We start from the raw sequence: 21,049 nt of genomic DNA, 5'->3' as shown, positions 1-21,049 counted from the left end.
CTTATAGGATAATTATCTAGAATTGTAACAACTTAGTTTCTTAGATAGTTGTTCCTCTAGTCACTATGTCTGGAGAATGCCCAATAGTTACATATTCTGTGTGATGTGTAAGCTTCTGGCCTCTTGTGCAGAACAAAGGTGTCACATGTATTGGGCAGTGTACTGTTTGGAATAAACTCATTATTGTGCTAGACAAGTACTAATCACAAATATGTTATACTTTTATGATGTTATTACTCCTTTTTTACAGAGGACATAACTGAGGCATGAGAATGAGGTTATAGGGGAATTGAGTGCTGGATGGAGCTGCTAAGCCCATCTTGGTCAAAGATAAAGTTAGGTTTGAACAAAAGGTATTAAAGACTGACCAACCTTACATCTTTGGTAGACTTGAATAAACTGACTCAGAAGAGAAAACCCATTGGTAAGAAAGTCTATAAAGTGCTGCTTCCCTGAATGCCTAGTACCCACGGGGAAGTCATAAAGGAGGGGAAGATTCTTTAGATGGCTTTCCTCATCAGAATGTCGAGTCAGAAGGCTAGGAATTTGATAGAGAAATTGTTTCATTTTCAATCTTTGCTATTCTAGATGTATTAGACAGAAAATGCTAACTTCTCTTTCTCAGGTCTGTAGGCTTATAATCCTGATTTTTGTTTGAGCCAATGAAACCAGCCGTGGAATCAGCCCAACAATAGAATCAATGGTCTCTTTGGAGAACCTATTTATTGTGAGGTAGCATCATCTTTGGTGGCTCTTAGATGAGTTGCTGTAGTCATGATCCTAATTTGACCCAAATGGGCATCTCTGATAACAAGTGGCTCCCATACTAACTCTATTATTTCTCCCTTTAAGAATCCCCACATATCTTACTTTAAGTCAGTGTTTCTTGGTCTTACTTGACAACGGATGTCTTTGGGTATAGAGGGAGGGTTTGAAAGCAGAGGATGGATAATATTTGGAACAGGAGACTGGATATGAGAATAGGGGATTAAAAATATAAGACTGTAGTACGAAATATCCATAATGTTTCTTACAACTAATAAACTCTAGTAAAGCAAGAAAAATGTTTTTAAATGTCTCTGTAACATTGTTTAGCTTTGTATAGAGACCCAGTTTAGGAACAGCTTTGGAATGGATGCTTGGTTCTTCAAAGAACAAAAAGGTCTCCCTCTGGTGGAAGACCATAGATCTTGTGACCTCATCAATAATCCACTACCCATCATCATTACAGATCACCAACACTCTAGAGAAGATGGTCACATAGTGGGGGTGCCAATGGGAAAGGAATTCTGAAGATATCTTAGAACCTGTATCTCACACTGAGTGGTTACTCTGTGAATGCTTTCCTAGGATCAGAATTGTGGCTTCATAATTGAGTTGTCAAGGGGCCTGTGCCAGATGAGCTGGTATGTAGACCAGCTGTTTCTATGGTTTCACGTGGGATTGCCCAGCAGATTACATGCAAAGATACAACCTTTCAAAACTTAGAAAGCCAAAAAAATCTATAGGTATGTGGAAGTACTCAGAGCCAACATAATTTTCTGGCAAGAAACCACATTGGTGGTGTTTTGGTCTCTTTTGTTTACTTCCTCAAAATAATCCGCAGTGGTGGTTCCCAAGTATTCCTACAAAAACAAGATCTGAGATAGTTCTGTCACCTTATCTCATTAAGAATCCTTCTATCACATCATGCTAAACCCCACAGAACCCACATAAGAATGTTTAAAGTCTGTGCAGGCTCTCAAGTGGGCATAGCATACTAAACATTTTTTTTTCCTGGAATTCATAGGAGTCCAGAGAAAGTAAACACACTTAAGGTCTCCTGTTTACTTCCCTCAAGGGTGTGTGTTCACTTTTACCCAAAGGGAATTTCTCATCTCATTGCAAGATATCTGCCAGAGAAAAGATGTGTGTGTCTTCACGTTTCACTGCTGGAGACGAAGAATTTACAGCCAATTTAGTGAGAGAATAACGTGGCTAGACGGATCTTCTCATTTGAGAGGCAAGTTTGTAGGGAATAAAGTCCCTACAAATCACAGCCTTGGCCACAAAGAAAGAGTCCAGCAGCACCATGGATTCTCTTATCCCCTCCATCTGTCTACAGCAGTATTACTAAAAAGCATGTCAAAAGCAGTGTGGGAGATAGAAAACCAGCTTACTATTCTTTATGTGTATGTATATATATATATTCTACTGCACATAGATAAATGCACCCATGCATGCACACTCTACAGCTTTTCTATGTAAGAAAGCACAGGAGTTCTTGTTTCTTATTATGCTACTGGTAGAAAGTGAATGCGTATTTACAGACATTCTGAGGTGCTGGGAATGCTCACTCCCCCTTAGGGCCACTAAGATTCTCATTACTCCCGGGTTTTACCATGTGTTTTGGTTAGGGTTTTATTGCTGTGAGGAGACACCATAACCAAAGCAACTCTTAGTAAGGAAAACATTTAGTTGGATCTGGATTACAGTTCAGAGGGTCAGTCCATTATCATCATGGTGGAAGCATGGTGGCATCCAGGTAGGCATGGTGCTGGAGGAGGAGCTGAGAAGTCTACATCTGAATGCATAGGCAGCAGGAAGAGAAGGACACTAGGCCTGGCTAGGCTTCTGAGACCTTAAACCCCACCCCTCAGTGACACACTTCCTCCAACAAAGTCACACTTCTAATAGTGCCATTCCCTATGGGCCAATCATCCAAACACCTGGAGACCATTCCTATTCAAACCACCACACCACAGAAACCCTTGAAATGTTGGACTCACTTTACCCTTCTCTTGAAAAGCTGTGATACCCATTGCCCCACAACTTGCCAAGAAAGCTCACAGGCATAGCCTGTGCAACTACCTTGCAGATAAATGACACATCAAGGGCCTAGGAGGGCTAGTCAGGGAGGGGCTGTGTATGCTTTTATGACTCTCCTGAAAATGCTTATTATACCTAAGGGGTTTCTGCTGGAATCCTTAAGGCCTTTTATTTCACCTGTATTCTCTCTTATAAATTTTTATCCCTTTACATCATTTTCTTGCATATCTGCTCTGCCTGAGACCCCAACCACTATACTGCATAAGAGAGATGAGAGTGGGAATTCTTTTCTCTCCTGGTTTGAAAGCAAATATCTCAGACTTCCCCTGTTTAATATAATGATGACTATGAGGTTTTGTTTTGTTTTTGTTTGTTTTTTAAAGATTTATTTATTATATATAAGTACACTGTAGCTGTCTTCAGACACACCAGAAAAGGGTCTCAGATCCCATTACAGATGTTTGTGAGCTACCATGTGGTTGCTGAGATTTGAACTCAGGACCTCTGGAAGAGCAGTCAGTGCTCCTAACCAGTGAGCCATCTCTTCAGTATGACTATGAGTTTTTATGTGGGAATAAAGTGGACTTGAGACTCGGGAAAGATACCAGTGGGGATGCATGGGAGGTGCTGAGGTTGGAGGAGAAGTTACTAAATCACACTTTATTTGAAAATTACATTGTGATTCCTAGAACTTCATGTCTAATTTTAAATGTTAAATCCTATGATATATCATAAAGTATACTGCTACCCAGGAGACTCTACTGAAATACCCACTGCTTTGAGGGACAGGGAAATCATGAGTGGATTCCCATGGAAAATCACTCACCTTTGCCAAAATACAACTTTCACATTCAATTTGTCTTGTATTGTACTTTTCTAGCCTATAGCAGTGTAGCAATAATGTAGGAAGAACCTTTAGGCTCCTTACAACATCACCGTCTGTTACTGGTGGGATCTGGGTGTAGTGTTGGTGTTGATTGCTGAGGTGTCCTTTCACATTCTGAACCTCATTTAAAGGCATGCACTTTGGTGTTTGGAATAGCTGTCTAAACCTAAAGCAGGAGTCAGTGTACAGAAGCTTCTTGGTGTTAGAAGACCATTGTGCCTGAGCACTCAGCCGGAAGGTGAAGAGATGAGTTCCTAATGTCTAATGCTGTCAGCAGGATGACGTAGGAAGCAAGAACTGACCTAGAGGCTTGCTCTTCTCTTGCCACCCAGAGATTTGCCAGCTTCTCAGCTTCCTACGGAAGGTGATTTTACCTCCTTCCTGGTCAGGTCCTGAACCAGCATAAAATGCACAATAGACAAAGACATTGATTATAAGGGAACTATGTGATCTGAAAGCATGAGGGACATGTTCACTCACATGTACACATGGGTGCTATGGTGTGAGGATGGTGCACTGGATGTTTGTGTAGTAGAAAACAGTGCCACTTGTATAAGGACAGATATTGTCATTGTAACATATACACACACATCAAAGGTATTTGTCCAAATGACAGTGGAAAGAATGGTGCAGGCTTCCAACTTGTGAAGCATTTGCCTACAATGACTTAATAGGTCTGTTCCATTCCAAACATCCAAATACTAAAGACTTGAGAAATACTGTGATATCAACATGTGCACACACTTGTGATGTATGCACACAGAATATACACATATGCACATTTGTATTTGATTTAGTAAAATCTTGGTCAGACCTTTTACATTGACATCTTTGAAGATGCACACTAGAATTTTCATTCTGTCAGGCCATCTGGTTTTGATGTCATATTACAGTTGTTCCCATAAAATAATATAGGGTTCACTCTCTCCTTTGCAACACTGTACAAGTATTGTAAAGAGTTATCAATTCACTGTCATAGTTCCTTATATCCTAAACTCACTACTTAATATGTTCAGTATTTCTCCTGGCATGTGTGATACATGGAACAAGGTTGTAATAAGTCTATCAATATTGTTGACTGGAGTTTTTGTCACCTGTGTTGTTTCTACATCAGTTTCAACTGACTGGCATTTCATAGCATGTTGTGGGTTTTTAACAATGGATGCTCAATATTGTAAGTTTGACCTACTTCTGTGCTACTTCTGTTTTCCTTCCTCTATTAGGAAAATACACCAGAGTGCTGGGATATGTCTAAATTATGTAAATCCTGTTTAGTGATTTGGGTTCTTCCTTTTACAACTGTTCTTTGGAGCAGGACAACATTTAGTCTCTAGTAAGTTGTTTTCCTCCCTGAAGAATAGAGATTCTTCCTGGTACCCAAACAGAGGCCTGAAGATTCAAAGCTTGCCCCCAACCCCACCCACTTGTGAAAGCTGGCACAATTCCCTGCCAGTATTGGTTCATCTTTTAGATAGGACATATTTTTCACCTGTGTTTCTCTTGGATCATCCTCACCTCTATGGACTCTCTTAAAATATGTTTACTCTTTTTCATTCACATGAATGCTTGGAAAGGGAGCTGTTTGCATCTCTAGATTTGTGTTTATTTGTTGGTTTGCTATTTCTTTGCATCTCTCTCCTTTCTGACTATATCCAGTCTATATCCGCTCCACTTCTTTCCAGGTCTGAACCTAAGATGCCTTTGCATTCCTTTGGCCTCTCCCAGGGACCCTCTTTAGGACTGCTGCTGTTCTCTCGAGGTTCCCTTCATCTTCACCCTCATGCATCATTCTCATTGCCTGGTGGCTAGCATCTCAGAAAAGGTTGTTCCATGTTACTCTGAGCTCTTCGACAAAAGACTTCACTTCTGTTGCTCTGTCTGGGTACTGAGCAGGCTACTTTGTGACCACGTTACTCTGAAGCAATGACCTTCCCTTGTGTACCTTCCTAGGCATTACTAAATTAATTCTCAAAACTTCCTTTTGATCTTTTCTCTGAGGTCTCAGGTCTACTTGCCTGCAGAAACACCCACGCTTGGGCATCTCACTAACACACTTGAATTGCTTTCTGGTTTTTTTATGGAGGCCAGCGTTTTGTTTCTGCATGCCAAGCTTAGTTACTGAATGGGAACTTGATAAATGCACACAGAAACCACAAACATTCCCTACAAGCATAAATTGGGTTGTGTATTCAGCCATTGATGAAAATACTTTTAAGATTCCTCTCCCACTTTGTACTGAGCATATGGCATGAAAATTCATCTTGGATCATCTCCATCTCTCTACTTTATTTTCAATCTATAAAATGCTTTAGTTTTTTCCAAGGAAAAGTAAACAGCAAAACAGGAGGCTCCACTTAACCATCTGAATTTGCTAATCAAATTTATGTGAATTCCTCTCGAATAGGCTTATCTGAACCATGATCAACACGTTTTACCCATTTAACAGGCAAATCATGTAACTGTGCTTTGCACTGGTGATGTAAGATAAAATAGGAAAGTTTTTTTTTTATCCCAGCAAACTTGCAGTGTGTAATGTAGGCAGAATTTAGACCAACAATTAATCATTAGTGAAGTGCTTGCATTGTTTCTCCAACATGAGCCTGAGGGGATGAGCAATGTTTATCTTCCCCTGGAGGAGAAGAGACATGGTTAAGATAGGGTAGGAAATGAACCCAAGAGACTACATTTACAGCACTCTGTAAGTGAAGAAACTCGAGGTGGGGCAGCTGAGGGTCTCACAGTTTTCTGGATTAAAAATTTAAATGGATGGTTTTATCTTTGATTTCTGAAATAGAGAATCCATGGAGAGCACGTTCTTAAATGGCCTTAGTATCTATTCTTATATATTAATATTCACAAGAATAGTAAGACTCATGTGTGGCAAATAATAGTAATTAAGTCCTTACAATTGTTTTTATCAATATTTGTTTATTGTTTAATTATGTGCTAGTTCTTCAAATCTGGTTAGTCTTTGCAGCAGTAAACCAATAAACTATAGCATATAGATTCAGCTAAACCACTTAAAGGATCACAACTGAATTGAATCACCACATAATTTGGGAAATTAAGATTAAGCACATTGCCGGGCAGTGGTGGTGCATGCCTTTAATCCCAGCACTTGGGAGGCAGAGGCAGGTGGATTTATGAGTTTGAGGCCAGCCTGGTCTACAGAGTGAGTTCCAGGACAACCAGGGCTACACAGAGAAATCCTGCCTCAAAAAAAAAAAAAAAAAAAAAAAAAAAAGATTAAGCACATTGCCCTCACCATTTCTTAACCTTTTACAATTAGATACAAATGCAGGCAGAATCCAGCCTCAGAAGCTGGTAACCCAAGTCCTGAGTTGCATGCTAAACTTTTGAGGAGATAACAAACATGGACAAAGATGAAGTTATTGGAGACTTAGACACAATGAGCCCAACTTGATCTTTGGATACAGTGGGCCAAAGTCACTACTAGGAATGTGTGCCATTCTGTACTTCTGGCAGATGCCAACCCAGACATGGCAGCTGCTTTCAAACGCAAGTACTCCCATAGATGTCAAAGGCTGGACATCATTGGGTGTGAAGAAGTTAGTGACTGTTGAGGGTAACCTCATCACAAATAAAGACCTAACTGTTCTACAGGCAATGTTAAAGTCCCTGGTGCTAAAAAAAAAACTACACAATTCACAAATCAACCCCCTTAAGTGCATTTTAAATCTACATTATCAAAGAATTCCTGAACAGAATGCTTGCCCAACCAAGCTGTCATGGGTTATCAGATGAGAGTGCTGTATGGTTCTTTCAACCTAGAACTTCTCCCAACAGGCACAGAAGGGTTAAGATGGAGACTTACTCCTCTTCTTTCTGATAGCCTCTATGCCAAGTACAAGAGAGAGCAGGCATGTGCTATATCCACCTGCTTGCCCAAGTGGGTTTGTAGCATTCACTGAGGCTGTTGTTCCATTTTGCAGGCAGCATCCAAAATTTTACTGTCCTTAGAGAAAAATGAAGCCATTTATCTTTCTATTTATGTTGGAGTGTGGATGGTGTGAATTGGTAGGAATGGCTAAGAGTATTAAGTTGGAGAAACAGCTGTAGTAGTTGTATGTGTTCTGTGTTAAATTCCTCTTATTACAAATATGACTCCCGAGTAATTCGCATTGTGAAAAGGGAAGAAAACTATGTGAAGACTGCTTAAAATAATTACATCAAGTAAGATAAAAGCTCATTAGTTTTCCAGTTTATGCTGCTGTCACAGGCACACGGGGATAATCGTTTCTTCTGCTGCTAGAAACTTCCTATTTTTGTATTAGGAAGCTTGATTTTTCACATCCTAGCCCCAGAAAATAGAAAAAAAATAAGAACCAGATTGTATTGTTTTCAGTGGAAAAAGAGTAAATGAATCTAGACTGACAGAGAAGGATCTGTGCAGAGTTACCATAACCACCATCCTAGACGCTGAGCTTAGAGGGGCCTGCTTCCTAGGTGCCTAACAGTTGGCATTTAGAAACTGGGTTTCAGTTATTTCCAGACTGACGGAACAGCTGGCTCTCATTACCCAAACTATTTATGGAAACAACACAGAAATTAATAAATTAGGAACTGCCCTAGAATGTCAGGAGAAATAAAGAGATAAAAAACGTAAGAGATAAAAGATAAGATATTAAAAGTTGAAGCAAAGAGATCATATCCAGATGATAGAAATACCATTAAGAGCAAAGGACAGTGATAGCAAACATATAATGAAGCCATCAAGAAAATTTCTAAAACAACAAGAAAGCATCAATTTATAGACTGAAATAGTTTTCCACAGTAGCCCCGATGCAGGTAGCGGATGGGGTACCTTCACACTTCTCAACAGTGCCACCGAGAGATGATGAGGGCACAGGAAATGTTCCTTTCTGAACGAAATTCATTGTGACCTAAAATTTCTACCAGTATTTTAATACAGTGGCGTATAGGTGTTATGTGAACACAACAAGGTATGAAGTGTTTGTCTTGAAGACGTCCTTACGTATGAAAGCCAGTACAGGATTTACTTCAGCAGAAAGGGCATCAACTAAGGAGAGCAGGGACTTTCCAACGAGAAACAGAAAAGAGAGAAGCCTAGCACAGAAATGCGGGGCATCCAGCATTGCCCCGCTTGCCTTTCTGTGGGATTGCCTTGAGGATGTCATACATGAATATGTTCTTCTTTATCTGACCCACCCCAAATTCCCTCCTGTCATTTCCTCCACTGCATCCAGACCTCGTGTCCCTCAAACTTCAAGTGCTCTTTTTCAGCAAGGCTACTGCATCCACTTACTGTTTGCAATACATGTCAGGGTGTGGGGCCGTCTACTGGAGCATGAGGAACTTCTCACAGGCCTCATCCCTGAATAAAGCTGACTTCTTACCCAGTCACCGGAAATTGCGAAGATTTGCTTCAATCAGAATAGGATTTTGTTAGTGTCTGCACCGCCCATGCTGGAACTGAACGGCTCGATCATGTGCTGGTCTTGTGCACACAGCCACAGCCAGGGTGCGTTCATGAGTGCAACAGTGCTGCTGTGTCCTGAAAATGATTCAGCTCTTCTTTGTAACTGTTTAACATTAATTTAAAAATTTACAGTGTGCTCATAGGGAGGGGCATTTTGTTGTTTGTTTTCTCCTAATGAGGATAACCTTTATGGCTAAATGGAAGAATTGTGACACAGAGCTGTCTCAAAGGTCCACTGTCTATTCCTAATTCTGCATCCATAGTATTTATAACCAAGTGCATAGGTAAATGTGACAGGCATATTGTAATCATCTACGTCCTATGTCTATCCCATCCAGGCAGTATATCTCACTTAAGAGATCTTCAAAACTTCTCTACAGAGTTTTCAGGCCCCTCCCACCTGTAGTTATATGTAGACGTGAAAAGATGGAAGAGAAACTGAGAAATGTCATAAATTAATAGGAATAGTAGAGGGGGAACCCTTACAGGTTGAACATCCTGCCCTGTGCTGTCTGGATAGCCCATTATTCCAAAGCTATGAACGTGCTCCCAAGGCCTCTAACATCCAATAATCTCAAATTAAGCCATCTGGGCTCTAAAGAGCGTATTCTAGCTCCAACACTGTAATAAAAGAGCTAAACAAACACCAAGATAAACACCATCGTGAATAACTTATCATGTAAAAGGTAGACGTCTTCTTAAGAAGTTGCCGATTATTTTCCACATGCAGGTTTGTTTACTATCTCATGTTTATTGTCGATACAGGAGAAAACACGGGTTCCTTTTGGAGATGATTTGAGAATTAAGTACTCTGTTAGGGAACAGTTTAACATAAATGTGGTTTGGGTTATGTAGTTTTGAGTATCTCAGGCTCCAAAGTTTTAAGGACCCCTGACATAGTGAAAGAGGAGTCTATTCCCCTCCTGCAGCTATGTAAGTGCTGTAGGAGTAAAGCCTCCTGTGCGTCCTCACCTCCAGGAATACCAGCCCTGTAACACCAATGCATGCCCGGAGCTGAAGAAGACCACACCATGGACGCCCTGGACGCCTGTCAACATCTCCGACAATGGCGGCCACTATGAGCAGCGGTTCCGCTACACCTGTAAGGCTCGCCTGCCAGACCCAAATCTGCTGGAAGTAGGAAGGCAGAGGATAGAGATGCGGTACTGTTCCAGCGACGGGACCAGCGGCTGCTCCACAGACGGTAAGGGGCTTCTGTGGGGACTGGCCACTCCGTGGAAAGCCTTGGTAGATTAGTAGAAGTGCGTTTCTGTTTTCACCTTACTTTACTCAAAGCTAATTAATGCTTTCCTTAGTTTTCTCGTAACTAGGTTTAAAAATCATGTGTTGCAGCTTTACAGTTTTTTTATTAGGTATATTCTTTATTTACATTTCAAATGTAAATAAACATAAAATAAACCCTTTCCTGGTTCCTTCCCCCCCTCCCGAAAGTCTCATAACCCATCTCCCCTCCCCCTGTTCCCCAATCAACCCTCTCCCACTTCCCTGTCCTGGTATTCCCCTACACTGCGGCATCGAGGCCCACCAAGGGCCTCCCCTCCCTTTGATGTCCAGCAAGGGCATCCTCTGCTGCCTATGCGTCTGGAGCCATGGGTAACTCCATGTGCACTCTCTGGTTGATGGTTTTGTTCCTGGAGCTCTAGGAATACTGGGTGGCTCATATTGTTGTTCCTCCTATGGTGCTGCAAACCCCTTCAACTCCTTGGGTCCTTTCTCTAGTTCCTCCATTGGGGACCCGGTGCTCAGTTCAATGGCGTGACTTCCTCTGTATTTGTCAACTGTTTTGGATATTCCTAAACTATGAACCTTCTAAACATCACTGTCTCGCCAGAGTACCAACACTGTCATGTGACTAATGCTGCCCATATAGACCTCACACATGTGGACATATACTTCTCATCGTGGCTCTGCCTAGAAATGTTCCTTTGGGTCTGTGAGGTTGTTAACTGCTAGTGCTAACGCTGTCCTGTGCAATCTAAATCACTGGCAAGAATACAATGTTGGGCCTTTCAACCAATAGAACAAACTTTTTTCAATTGACAGTTGCAGAATTGTGGAGTGTTTTTGCATTGATCTTTTGCTAATACAGTTAGCAGTATGTTTTACATGTCTGACTTAATAAATCCTTAAATCATAAAAAAAAAAAATAGAGTGGCCCCTTGTTCTGGAAAGACTCAGTGAAGCAGTATTCGGCAAAACCAGAATGGGGAAGTGGGAAGGGGTGAATGGGAGGACAGGGGAAGAGAAGGGGGCTTACGGGACTTTCGGGGAGTTGGGGGCTAGAAAAGGGGAAATCATTTGAAATGTAAATAAAAAATTATATCGAATAATAAAAAAAAGAAACTAAAAAAAAATTAGAAAAAAGAACTCTCCATTTCAAACAATGTTGTGTTTATGGTAGATCCAAAATAGTTTGTATGAGATTTACTTAGCATAAATAAACATGATAAAAATAGTAGTTGGAATAAAAATAGTAGCAGAACATTAAATTTTACCCTTCTTTAAAAAAAAAAGTAAACAAAGAGTAAAAGAGCATTTCTTTTTTTATACCATAAAGTGGCTTTTCTGTTAAATAACACATTTGATCTAATAGTGTTTGCCCTAGTGGTTGTGTTAATCCCTTCAGTGGCTTTGTAGAAAGCCCAAGGCAGATGCAGCCACACCCACTGCCTGGCCCAGGTACTGCCTGAGATGAGATGACACCATGGGCAGATCTCTCCTGGAGTTTATTTGTTGCCACAGCGGGAATGGTTGGCCCTTTCTCCTGATAGTTCCATTATTCGCATTGCTCTTTCTTTTTCCAAATACTTTTATCTAATTGCACAAAAATATATTCTAGTTTGTAAAAGAAAAGAGGCACTCATGGAGAGGTTCCCAGAGGATGGCATCATGAGGAAGACGAATCTCCTGACAGAACCTTCACTGGCATTTAATTTCTCAGCACTCTGTGATTGTGATCTTACTCGATTCTCCCAACAAACACAGAATGTCCTAGAACAATCGCTTTTATTTTCATAGATTGGTGTTCAGATTTAGGGAGGGTCTCTTTAGTGATAAGGATAGCTTACTGGAACATAAAGATAGGGTGATGTTTTGTAAAGTACAGTGGCATGATGCAGTGGGAGGGAGGTGCCTCAGAGGGCCCATGTTGAGGTATCCCCTGCCCCAAGGTAACAGCTATACCACCAGTCTAGTATAAAATAAAGTTTATTTGAGGACTTGGGAATGGAGTAAAGACAGGAAAAAGAGGGTGCAGAGAAGGACAGAGAGAAGGGAAAGGAAGGGAAGGGAGGCAGGAAGAGACAAGAAGAGGAGAGGAGGGGAGGAGAGGAGAGGGGAGGGGAGAGGAGGGGAAGGAAGGGGAGGGGAAAGGAGGGGAGGGAAGGGAAGAGGAGGGAAGGGAAGGGAAGGGGAGGGAAGGAAAGGGAAGGGGAGGGAAGGGAGGGGAAAGGAGGGAAGGGAAGAGGAGAGAAGGGAAGGGAAGGGGAGGGAAGGGAAGGGAAGGAGAGGGGAAAGGAAGGGTAGGAAGGGGAGGGAAGGGGAGGGAAGAGGCCAGACAGGAACATGTGGAGAGAGAAGTGGGGGCAGAGAGAGTCCAGAGAGAGAGGGAGGTCAGTGAGAGAGTGAGAGGCCAAATAGTCCTTCTATAGCAAGCCAGACTTGTGCTTGGCTGTTGCTAGGTAACTGCTGTGTGATACCTAGAAGAAATGCTAACACAGAGTACATTTATAGAGGGCACTGTGAGTTTCTTCTCCTATCCAGGTCAAGCTCTAAGGGATGGGCCACTGCTCTAGTGTCTCAGGTCCCCCATGCCTTCTCTGGGAGCACGTAGCCTACCTGGATCCCTGAGGAAGAATTATCAAGCACTCTTCACTCTCAAAGCACCCTTCTTCATCCACTGTGTTTGAAAGTATTGACATATCTCAGATTACTGTAGAGTTTAACAGTCTACCTCTTTGTTTCTTAAAAGGGAGTCTATTCTGATAAAGGGTCGTATGGAAATAAACAGATCCCTTAGAGCTAATAGCATGCCCTGAAAGATGCGCAACGGAGGACAGTCAGTCTTGCTTCTTTTATAAAAACCTACTGTTGCTCGAAGAAAAGATTTACTTGCAAATTCCAAGAGAAGGGTAAAGGAGACCCAACTGAAAACACACATTCCATAATGCATGATCTTGTCATTTCAATCAAGGTTATTAAATAAAATATGAGAATGAGAAGTCAAAGATGAATTTCAGATATTTCTTTTTTTTCTATTTAATCTTGTGATTTCAGTATAATTCAATCCCCTGTAATTTCATACGCACACCTACACCCTGTGAAGTGTTTTGGAGTCTATATGGAAAACACATATCCTAAAATATCATTAATTCTTCACCTTAAATTAATATTTAACCGATCTTCCTTTACTTCATTAGTCAGACCTGGTGACCTTTTTACCAACGCACTGGCAAGCTTTTTCTGTACAGGCTGAACATTTATGTATTGTGGCATCAAAGTGAAAAGTTGAAAATGAATCACGACATATCCTTGTAACTTACTTTATTTTCCTTCCCAATCATATCTTTTCTTTTTTTTTATTTCTTCCATTGTCAGATACATACAAAACCAAAGTTAGTATATTTTGAAGATTAATAGTATCTATTCAGGAAAAAAAAACATTCTAATTTTTCAAAAATAATTTTATACAAAATTATGAATTTTTATAAAACACATTTATAACAAAGGTAACCTACATTTTATTAAATCTGCAAGCATTGTCCGTGGCACAAAGAAAGGCAAACAGTCTGATTTGATGGTCGAGAGTTCTTATGATCATCCTTACCTCATGTTATTGATGCTTGAAAACTGGAAATTGGACTAATGTGCTTCTGGCCATGCAACAGGAGGCTTAACTATCCGCCCATCACTGTTTGTTTATTGCTAACCCACAAAGCTCGGGATCATTCCAGAAAGCTGCTCCTAATGCCTTTTCCAACATGATCCCTCTGCCTGTACTTCACCATTTCTAGGCAAACAAGGACGTTGCTAGAGATTATCTGTGGTGATTGGAGTTGGGATCTGAGATTGGGGTCGGGTTCTGGGATTGGGATCTGGGTTGCTAGAGTTAGGAGCTGGGTTGCTGGGGTTGGGGGCTGGCTTGTTTGAGGTTGGGTTGCTGGGGTTGGAGCTGGGTTGCTGGGGAGGTATTCAGGAAAGCACCACTGTCCTAGAGACAATGAGTGAATAGGTTTAGGATTGTACTCTTTTTCTGAGGCTGCATCTTCCTCAAACAAAAGGTGACTGAGTCTGGTTAAATAAATTAAAATGCTCAGAGCAGGTCTGACAGGCAAGGAGTATTCAAAAGACAACCATATTCTTGTAATGCTCACCAGCCCTCACCCCACAAACATCCCCACTCCCTGCTGTTCCATTTTGACAGCAATCGTGCTTTATTTGGGAATGGGATCTGGGCAAACTCTCTGGAGCAAAGGGCTGTCTCCATGGCCTTGGATTCAAGAGGGATTAACTCTGATCCTTTCACAGTATGCATACACACTGAAAAGGGTAACTGAAGAAATAGGCCAAGTGTGTCGCTTTGTCCAGATGAAAATCTTTCTTATAACGCCAACCCCATTTGCAAGAGTACAGTTAACAGTAGAACTCTCAAGGGAAGGGAAGTGGGATCATTCTTTAGAGGCATCTACAAAAAAAGGCAAGAATTACCAAAGTGACCTTGCTGTTTTCAAATGTATTAGCACATTCAGATGCAGTGCCATGTACATCCTCATTGGAAAGTGACTTCAGGAAAACGTCTTGAGTTATTGGAGGCTGCCGTTCAGCGGCAGTGGGTTTTGGCTGTTGAAGTATAAAAAGGTTGAGTTGAGTATTAAGGTAATTCTAGACATAAAACACACAGCCTACATAGGAATAAAAATTCCTATAGAATCACACTTTGGGTTTCCTTGGCAGGACTTTCTGGAGACTTTCTAAGAGCTGGGAGATACTCTGCCCATACGGTCAATGGGGCATGGTCAGCCTGGACTTCCTGGTCACAGTGCAGCAGAGACTGCAGCAGGGGCATTCGGAACAGGAAGCGTGTTTGCAACAACCCAGAACCCAAGTATGGGGGCATGCCATGCCTTGGCCCATCTCTGGAGTTCCAAGAATGCAACATTTTACCCTGTCCAGGTAAGTGGATCATGGTGTGGGAAAGACTTGAAAGCTGTGTGCTTGCAGCCTTTAAGTACAGAAGCCACTGGAGACCACTCCCCATTCAAAAGATAGGTTATTAAGAAGTCTGCACAGTGGTGGCAGAACCTGTTGGGAACTAGACAGTATGAAAGGAACAGGAGCCCTGGATTCCTATCTCATCCTGGCTATCTAGAACCAAAGCATTACCAGTGGTTGAAAATCTCCCTTTAGTCTCACTTCAGGCATGCAGGCAGCTATCTTGTGGCTAGCAAGTTTCTCCACCAATCCTGTTTGGTGCAGACACAAACACAATATTCAGTGACTTACTTTGTATATTCTAATTTTATAAGAAAGCACAATATTTCCAGGAAACACTTTGTCTTAGTTCTAGCTACTGTTGCTTCAATGAAGCCCTATGACCAAAAGTAACATGGGGAAGAAAGGGTTTATTTCACTCATAGTTCCATATCATTAAAAGCAGTGAGAGTAGCAACTCAAGCAGGATGCAAACCAGAAGCAGGAGTTGGTATAGAGAACATGGAGGCGTGGTGCCTACTAGATTGTTCCTTTTGGCTTGCTCAGCATGCTTTCTAATAGAACACAAGACCACCAGTCCATGGATGGCAGCACCCACAATGGCCTAGGCCCATCCCCACTAATCATTAATTAAGAAAATACCCTACAGGGTTGCCTATAGCCTGATCTTATGAAGATATTTTTTAATTGAGCTTCCCTCCTCTCAGATGACTTTAGCTTGAGTCGAGTTGACATAAAACTAGCCAACATATACTCAGATCTTGTGATCTTAGTCCTGTCACTAATAGAGATGATGGTTCTTTGAAGTAGTTTTCAGAAATACATGTCTCCAAAATAAGTGTTAATCACTTTCAGGATACTGACAGACCTAGCCTTTCCAATATGACCTCTACCAAGTCCATAGAGTCACAGCTGCCACAGACCAACATACCGGACACCAGGCAGCTCCCAATTTCACCTCACGTTTTACTAAGAGGGGCTCACCTCATGAATGAAACCCTCTAAGGACAGAGTTCTTCTGGAGACTGATAGAGCTATGTGTTACCTGGTTGTCTCATAGTTTCAGCTCTTTAACACAGTGTCTCAAGGCCATTATAGCCTTGTTCCTGTGTATACCACCTCTGCTGTATGCCAGAGTGAAAGCCCAGGAGGTTGAGGACTGCCGAGCAGGCTCGCACACCATAGTTACCTTAGAGACGGCACAAGCCTAACACACTGAAAAATATTGAAGGGCAGTTGTCAGATGATGAGGGAACATAGCACTCAATAATTGATCTTCCTTCAACAGAGCATACCATTGATTTGTAACACTATATTTCTCAGCAGTGTGTGTGTGTGTGTGTGTGTGTGTGTGTGTGTGTATGTAAATAATGTTAGCCTAATAGTGTTACTGATCTCTGGCTTTGTAACATGATACAATGCAGTGACTGCATCAGTTGAAGACATAGTAACTAGATTCATAACAGATAGCTTCAACAACTGTACTGTGAGCCTAGTATTGATGGAAGAGTTAGTGGGAGCCTAGAAGGAAGGAATTAGTCAAATTAACAGGCAGGAATAAGAAATCCTGTGTAGGAGAGACTCATTCAAAATATTGAGTACATTGGTTTTAAGGGCATAAAATTCTTAGCGTCTGTTCCTGTAGATAAATAGAACTTTCTGAAGCATGTGAGTAATATAATTGCCTTATAAGGATTGAGTAAGCTTTGTGGCTGAGACAGCAGGTAGATGGATGAATGATTAGATACATGTATGTCTGGGTTAGTCTTTGGATGGGTGGGCCAATGGATAGATGGATAGTGGATGGAGGGATAGATGGTAGATGGATATATTTATAGATAGGTGGATGGAGGGTAATTGATAGACATGTAAGAAAGTTGGATTAAAACCCCAGCTTTCTATCACATGATTTTCCTTTTGGAAATAATGATTTTTTTGAGATGATGATAAATTATACCATTATATCCTTTCTCTTTCTTCTCTCCAATGCCCCCTTTGTCCCTTGTTCTCTTTTAAATCATGACCCTTTTTCTTTAATTTTATTGAATATGTTCATTAATACTTAAGTACAACCTGTTCAATCTATGTAATATTACTTTCATATGTTTTGGGGCTTGTCATTTGGTGTTTGATAGCCAATTGTTTTGCTCTTCCCTAGGGAAAACGATTTCTCCTGCTCTCAGCATTCCTTAGTTGTGTGCAGTAGTAGACTCAGGAGCTTTTCTCCTTCCACATTACAGATGATATTATCCTTGTTCAGGTCATATTTAGGCATCAGGTTGGTGAGATTTTATGAATGTAGCTTCTAACTACATTCTACATTACTAAGAGGCACAGCCTCACACTTAATTCCCTGACCCTTGTGCTCTTACAGGCCTTGCCCCACCTGTTGACAATATGCTCTCAGCCTAAAATGCAGTCATTATGCTATAGATTTCATATATGAGCTCCACAGTTTTGTATTTTGACCCATTTTGCTTCTCTGTGATACTCCTTGTCTATTGCAAAGCAAAACGATCGATAGCCACTTATCATTGGCTGTAAGTGTAACTATTTGGAATTATACTGGTTTAAGAAAGGGACAGTTGTATGTTTTCCTCCTACAAAATCCATAACTGCACTAGCCCTGAATAGTTAGCTAGCTCCCAATGCCAGGCATGATCCCCTTAGAGAGCTCTTGGTTCCCGCCAGGTATGAGTATACCACTACTGCACCTGTAGAGCTATTGCACCTCGTCGTTAATTGTTGTGTTTCATAGATGAGGAGGACTATTGGTTGCTTTTCTTCTTTGGAAACTTTTGTGGTACCTTCTGGATATCATGAAAACTAGTTGTCAGGGCTCTGGGTTTGGGGTTAAATCCACCTCTGAACCCTGGGGCCTGAAGTAGTTATCTTCAGAAGTAGGGCACCTTACATCTCTAGAAGGAAACCAGATGCACCAACAATAGCCTGTGTTTTGGGAGTCTCTTGGACAAACCTGTCTAATAACTCAAGAGAGGGCTTTTTAGGCCTATTATTGGATTTAGAAATTTATGGATAATTTATAGCTCTTGTAGAGAGCATTGTCAGCCTAGATGGTGAATTGTTATTTACACTATATGCAGTAAATAGTATATATAATATATACTATAAAGTATGTGTATATATATATGTATATATATAAAGTACTTTATACACATACTTTTTTACACATACTTTACAGTATATATATATATATATATATATATATGTGTGTGTGTGTGTGTGTGTGTGTGTGTTATATGTATTATAGATACTTGTAAGTATATAGTTTGTAAGTATACAGTTAAGAGTTATGATTCCTTATGAGTTTTTCAGACATTTTACTGTTATTTTACCCTCCTTCTGAATTTGCCTCATCTCCTCTCCATAACTAAAGTGCCCATTTTCCCTCCCCTCTCAGATCACAGCTATTCTTCTATCCCCTCTCTACTGCTCCCTGTCATCACCAGTCCACAATGGCCACTTTCCTGGTTTCTGTAGTTACTCCACGTTATATACTCACATCTGACATTTTGGAGCTGAAGACTTCAGACTAGGGAGAACATTTCTCTTTCTAGGTCTGAATTGCACTACTCAATATGATCTTTTCTAGTTCTTCCCATTTATCCGTAGCCGAGATTTTCAGTGATGTCTTTGGTCCTGCAGCTGTGCTATTCTCCCGAGGTCTGTATGCTTGAATTTCTCCAGCCGCAGGATATTCTTCTTCAGACCATACAACTTTCCCAGCCAAATTGATGCCGAAATGCTGGGAAAGGTCACAGAGTTGCTCTTTCCCACAGTCCATGTGGAAAGACCACTCCCCTGGGTGTGTGGAGGCAGCGTGGGTGTTATCACTAGATTTGAATCAGGGCTGTGAACTTAAGCCAAGGAGAATGTCATAGGAATGTCATCTCCCTCTTTTCTAGACTCTAAACTTAATTTCTTTTGTGCATTAGTAGCCTATGTGGATTTCTAGAGATGCTTGGATGTGGTCCTGGTCCCAGAGGGTAAATGTTTCTTGTCCATATCAGGGACAAGCATCATCTGTGGATAGTTTCAATTTTATTTTTGTTTAGTTGCTGTTGAGCCAAAATTATGTGTACATGGCCTTAATATCTTAAAATAACTCTGTCCTCATTTTCTTTCAAAAGCCAAGATTCCTTCATGGAATTGTCCATATCTTTTAAGCAGGGACTAGGCAAATTCAAGGTTAAATGTGTGAAGATAACCTTTTTCTCCCACATTCTATAAAATTCTTAAAAATGTGATGATGTGTAACTCAACTATGAGCTGAAAGGAAGTCCTGCACCCTGTAGCTGAACTTTACAGCCAAAGGAAGCCATATTTAGGGCAACTTTTACCTGATTTAGAACATTTTCTTCCATATAAACTTACATTTAATCACTACTAAGTTCCTAGTGATCAATTACAAAATGCACTACCATTTATTAATGTTCTCAGATATTGCAGACAGATGAATGGGTAAGAACACTTGCTATGCAGCATGGGACGCTCTTAGAATCCTTGTAATAGACATGTCTGGGAGTACCTGCAACCTCAGCATTGAGAGAAGGGCTAGGCAGTTCCCAAAAGCTCCCTGTCCAGTCAGCCTAGTCAAAATGGTAATCTGAGTGAGAGATCCCATGTCAAGACAATAAGACAGAGAGAGCATGAATGCAGAAAGCATCCAATTTCCTACTCTGGCCTTTGTGTGCAAGCCCATGAGGGTATATAGCTGGGCTGGGGAGACAGCCAAATAGAAGAAGCAGAAAAGTGCTTATCTTGAATTCTGGAGGCTGTGGCGCTATCTGTAACACTAACATAAGTAAGTAAACAAGTAAGTAAATAATAAAGTCAAGCACATAATAAAACGATTATTCTTTACCTTGGGAACCCGCTCCTGAGTAATTCGTCTCAACACTGAGAGGCACATGACTGTTTGTGTTCACCCTCTTTTTTTCTGCTGGAATTTGATGCAGCTATAAAGACTCTAGACTGTAGACCTTGACTGGCAAAGCCAGAGGCAACAGATGGTTCTTTGTTGCTATTTGTATTCAAATGGGAAGAAAGTAACTTCAAAGCCACCCATAAAACCCAGCACAGCAAGTGTAAGTTCTTTAGGTAAGATTTAACTCACAAGGTTCTGTTCTTTTGTAAACAATAAGGCCCAGGAAAAAGTAACAAGGGCACAGTGATTCAAACTGGGGACTGTGACAGGTGTGTCCTCTCTAGATAACAATACAGAAATCTGTGGTATGTTGGGGACACTGTGTTTTCTATCTATAGCATCCTTATATCCTTCTTCACACCAGGAGATACAGAGTACAGGACTTCTACTCAGTGCTTCTTTGGAGGAGCAAAAGCCCTACCATTCCTCAGGGTAGAACTGTGTGGCCTGGGCTTCAGAATGCTGAAGAATCAGTGTCCCAAGTTCTTCATGAGCTGACAGGCTGTAAATGCACCACCTTATCCCTCACAGTCCCAGTGGGACTGGCACTTGGGGGTTAAGTACTCAGCTTTATCTCTCCTCACCACTGCTGACTGTACTCTGTTTTTGTCTTATTGGAGCAGTGGAGTATTTAACTAGAATTCCAACAATGTTTTTTAACTATTATTGAACTATTTAATATATAACTAGCATTTCAAACAGAATAGTTCTTTGT

The 21,049-nt window shown here is 41.0% G+C and overlaps 1 protein-coding gene across 1 annotated transcript in view; it reads left to right on the top strand.

Moving 5' to 3' along the window:
* Window positions 1-21,049, top strand: part of Sema5a (semaphorin 5A) — a 453,217-nt gene that overhangs the window by 416,609 nt on the left and 15,559 nt on the right. The window contains exons 17-18 of the mRNA XM_052159481.1: window positions 10,134-10,359; window positions 15,129-15,347. Coding sequence (XP_052015441.1) covers window positions 10,134-10,359; window positions 15,129-15,347 — 445 coding nt within the window. The remainder of the gene's footprint in view (window positions 1-10,133; window positions 10,360-15,128; window positions 15,348-21,049) is intronic.

Source organism: Apodemus sylvaticus, chromosome 16, assembly GCF_947179515.1.
Source record: "Apodemus sylvaticus chromosome 16, mApoSyl1.1, whole genome shotgun sequence".
In the NCBI taxonomy this organism is placed as follows: domain Eukaryota; kingdom Metazoa; phylum Chordata; class Mammalia; order Rodentia; family Muridae; genus Apodemus; species Apodemus sylvaticus.
This window is presented reverse-complemented; position numbering and strand designations above follow the sequence as displayed.